This window comes from Alligator sinensis, unplaced genomic scaffold, assembly GCF_000455745.1.
Source record: "Alligator sinensis unplaced genomic scaffold, ASM45574v1 scaffold87_1, whole genome shotgun sequence".
Taxonomy (NCBI): Eukaryota; Metazoa; Chordata; order Crocodylia; family Alligatoridae; genus Alligator; species Alligator sinensis.
In genome coordinates this window covers 3,737,686-3,738,416 of record NW_005841929.1, presented here as the reverse complement: position 1 = coordinate 3,738,416, position 731 = coordinate 3,737,686, and the positions used below count along the sequence as shown (strand labels likewise).

Genomic DNA, 731 nt, shown 5'->3' with positions numbered 1-731 from the left:
GGGAAGGAGGACAAGAGAAAAGTCCACAAGCGTCCATACCAGTGCAGGTAATTGATGGAATAGCTCCAGTGATCCTCGATGTGCCAGCAAAATGATGAGAAACACATCCCTACGTAAAGCCAAGGCACCTTCATGCCAGAGATATCTGCATTGATGTGAGCAAGGACTGACTGTTCCAGAATGGGCATGTTATTCAGGTTCCAACCAGAAAGTGCATACTCCTGCCAAAAAAAGGGAGAAAGCTATGAAAAAGTCAGAAGACGTGTGAACAAGCCTCTTGAGAAGGTAACCCCAGAACAAATGATCCAGCCTATTAATTTCAGTATTAGCCAGTGACTGGTATTCTGCCACACACTGGCTTCAAAACTGGGATATATTTCCTTACATTCGAGCACTTAACAGAACTAGATGCTGATCTAGGGTCTGATTACTTCAATGCAATCCTAATTCTCTTTGTGTACGCTGCTTTAGATCAGTACCCCAACATGCATAAGAGTCCACTTACACAAATTATTGTGCTCTATCCAAAATGCACTGACACAAAAAAGTGACTGGCAAATGACACTGGCAGATCTACAAAGGAAACTAAATTGAAGTACAGCTTTCAATGAAACCAAGAAACCCAAGTTTTACTATGTTCTCTCCTATGATTTTAGTTTAAGGCCCACTTCACTGCAATATGATTCACTAGCCAATTGCCTGTCAAGAATGATTCGGGGGGGGGGGGGGGG

General features: G+C 43.0%; 1 protein-coding gene across 1 annotated transcript in view; it reads right to left on the bottom strand.

Moving 5' to 3' along the window:
- The window catches only part of LOC102383432 (lysine-specific demethylase 5A), a gene marked incomplete at its 5' end in the record, with an annotated part of 52,096 nt that overhangs the window by 10,426 nt on the left and 40,939 nt on the right, over positions 1–731 (bottom strand). Inside the window, one exon of the mRNA XM_006019467.2 lies at positions 40–221. Coding sequence (XP_006019529.2) covers positions 40–221 — 182 coding nt within the window. The remainder of the gene's footprint in view (positions 1–39; positions 222–731) is intronic.